At 52.5% G+C, this 2,153-nt stretch overlaps 1 protein-coding gene across 1 annotated transcript; it reads right to left on the bottom strand.

Annotated features, from left to right (window-relative positions):
• Window positions 1-1,040: 1,040 nt before the first annotated feature.
• Window positions 1,041-1,740, bottom strand: LOC144157854 (uncharacterized). Its single transcript, XM_077688582.1, has one exon. The coding sequence runs from the start codon at window positions 1,567-1,569 to the stop codon at window positions 1,138-1,140; it is 432 nt and encodes a 143-aa protein (XP_077544708.1). The 5' UTR covers window positions 1,570-1,740; the 3' UTR covers window positions 1,041-1,137.
• Window positions 1,741-2,153: the final 413 nt, after the last annotated feature.

Genomic DNA, 2,153 nt, shown 5'->3' with positions numbered 1-2,153 from the left:
TTCCTGAGTCCCGAGCTGAGAGCTCGTCAGCCCGCACTCCCACTGCTTCCACAAAGTAGAGGCTTTTTTTTTTTTTTTTAACCTGAACTGGCTGCACTGGTGCAAGCAGTGCAGCATATGTACATTTTTTTTACTAATTGATATCCCCAGTAGCACTCTGCACTGGTCTGCACGACACTGCACTAATGTGCACCAGTTCAGGTAAAAAATTCACAGCATATCCACGGGGTGAATGATGATGAGTGGGCGAAGCTCCTGAGGGGAAATCATCGGTAAAACCGTGACTCTTCAGTGAAAGTTCGCCCACTACATCTGTGTCCGAACGTAACGTCTAGAAAGTCTCGCTTAAACCGCGCGTCGGCACCTTGGGGCTGAGCTCGCCTGATGCGTTTTGCAGACGCCTCACGAGCTCTCACTGCATCGGGGTCTGCCTGCCGATACGCGCGCTTTCTCGCCGCTTCCCGTTCTCTGACGTTTTGGAGATCCTCTTCGCGCCGCAGCCGTGCCGCTTCGCATACGGCAGGGTCCTCGCGCCGTTGCCGTGACGCTTGGGCCTCTCGTTCTCGAACGCTGGGATCTTGGCGGCGTCGTCGCGCAGCCAGACGACACGCTTCGGCCTCCCGCTTTCGTACGGCAGGATCTTGGCGGCAGCGTCGCGCAGCTTCACGGAGCGCTTCTGCCTCGCGGGCTCGCACATCTGCAGCCTTATCCATCGGGCGAATCCGAGCGCGCGCCAACAGCGAACGGATTTTATTACAACGCTCCCCGCCATCTAGTAAACAATCCAAGAACTAAACTAGAGGTAGCCACGCCATCTAGTAAACAATCCAAGCGCATCTTTTCATCATATACAAGTACCGCCATCTAGTAAACAATCCAAGAACTAAACTAGAGGTGGCTACATACATACGTCGAGGATGGACAGACCCACGCCCTAAGGAGCTTCGCCCCTAAAAAAATGCCCCTCGTGTCCACAGGCACGCGCATTCGTACACGACAGCCCCATCCAACTTTTCGCACGCAGACGAAGCGAACGACCCTTAACGAGTAATAGCTTTTAATCACATCTGATGCCTATTGGAATACGCACGTAGGGAAACCAGCGGAGTCAACAGGAGCAACAGGACACATTCACAGTCAACACGGGTAGATCCTGACGGGCAGAATGCGGCAGTGGACGCCCTCGATGTCGACCTCCCGCTTCCCAATCAAAAAGTCCGCCTCGTCGACCGTCCACGTCTTGATGAGGTGCACGTACGCCACCTTGGTTCGGGCCCATCCACCAAACTTCACTTCTGGACAGAGATCGACAAATTGGCACAGCTTGGGCCAGATCTCTGCGCAGTCCACGTCGAACTTGAAGATCACCGTCGTCGACCAGTCGTAGTCGGGAGGGAACGCCAGCGTCTGGTAGAGCTCGTCGTCGGTCAGGAAGTGCGAGATGACAGCGTCCGGCGGAGCGTCGACGTCGCCGTTGAGCTGGTACACCCTGTCGATCCAGGAGTCCGTCTCCTCCAGCCACGGGTCGAAGTCGTCCTCCAGACAGTCTCCTTGGTACAGGGCTCCCATTCCGTAAAGGGACTCAGAGAGGTGGAAAAATGGCGTAGGTAATTCCCCTTCTGAGGTTATCAAGCGGCTTTATTTGACCAAATGTTGGTAGAAGGCCTTCTTGTTTGATTGCTTTACCTACTGACACAATCGTCACGCCGCCATTTTTAAACCAGCTGTCATGCAGTTAATCCAGGCGGTATCCTGGTTCGAGAGACTCATTTAAGTAGCCAACAAAAAAGTGTAAAAGTTTCTGTCTTAAAAATAATCAATTTAATTCGTATTACGAGTATGTCAAAACTACAAGATCTTTAGTATCAATGATTTGCTGTCTGGCTTACAAACGTTTGTATGTACGGCGTGTCTTGTGCCACACGTGTGGCACAAAACGCTGCCTTTTTATTTTTAGTTCGCACGCCGCGTGGGAACAATTTCTATTTTTAGTTCGCACGCCGCGTTTGAACAAAAAATAAAAATTTTTCGCACGCTTTTGAGCCTTCGCCTGCTTCGTGACCAGCGCAGCTTGCGCTGTCCCTTTCGAATCACTCTGGGGCGGTATTCTCGTAACTGTGGGGTGACTTCGTCACGGTTGACCGGTTACGTCG

This window comes from Haemaphysalis longicornis, unplaced genomic scaffold, assembly GCF_048455015.1.
Source record: "Haemaphysalis longicornis isolate Haplotype H1 unplaced genomic scaffold, Haemaphysalis longicornis Haplotype H1 scaffold_10, whole genome shotgun sequence".
Classification (NCBI taxonomy): Eukaryota; Metazoa; Arthropoda; class Arachnida; order Ixodida; family Ixodidae; genus Haemaphysalis; species Haemaphysalis longicornis.
This window is presented reverse-complemented; position numbering and strand designations above follow the sequence as displayed.

Bases quoted from the DNA above. Each gene is read 5' to 3' on its own strand.
- LOC144157854 (XM_077688582.1), bottom strand. From the start codon at position 1,569: ATGGGAGCCCTGTACCAAGGAGACTGTCTGGAGGACGACTTCGACCCG.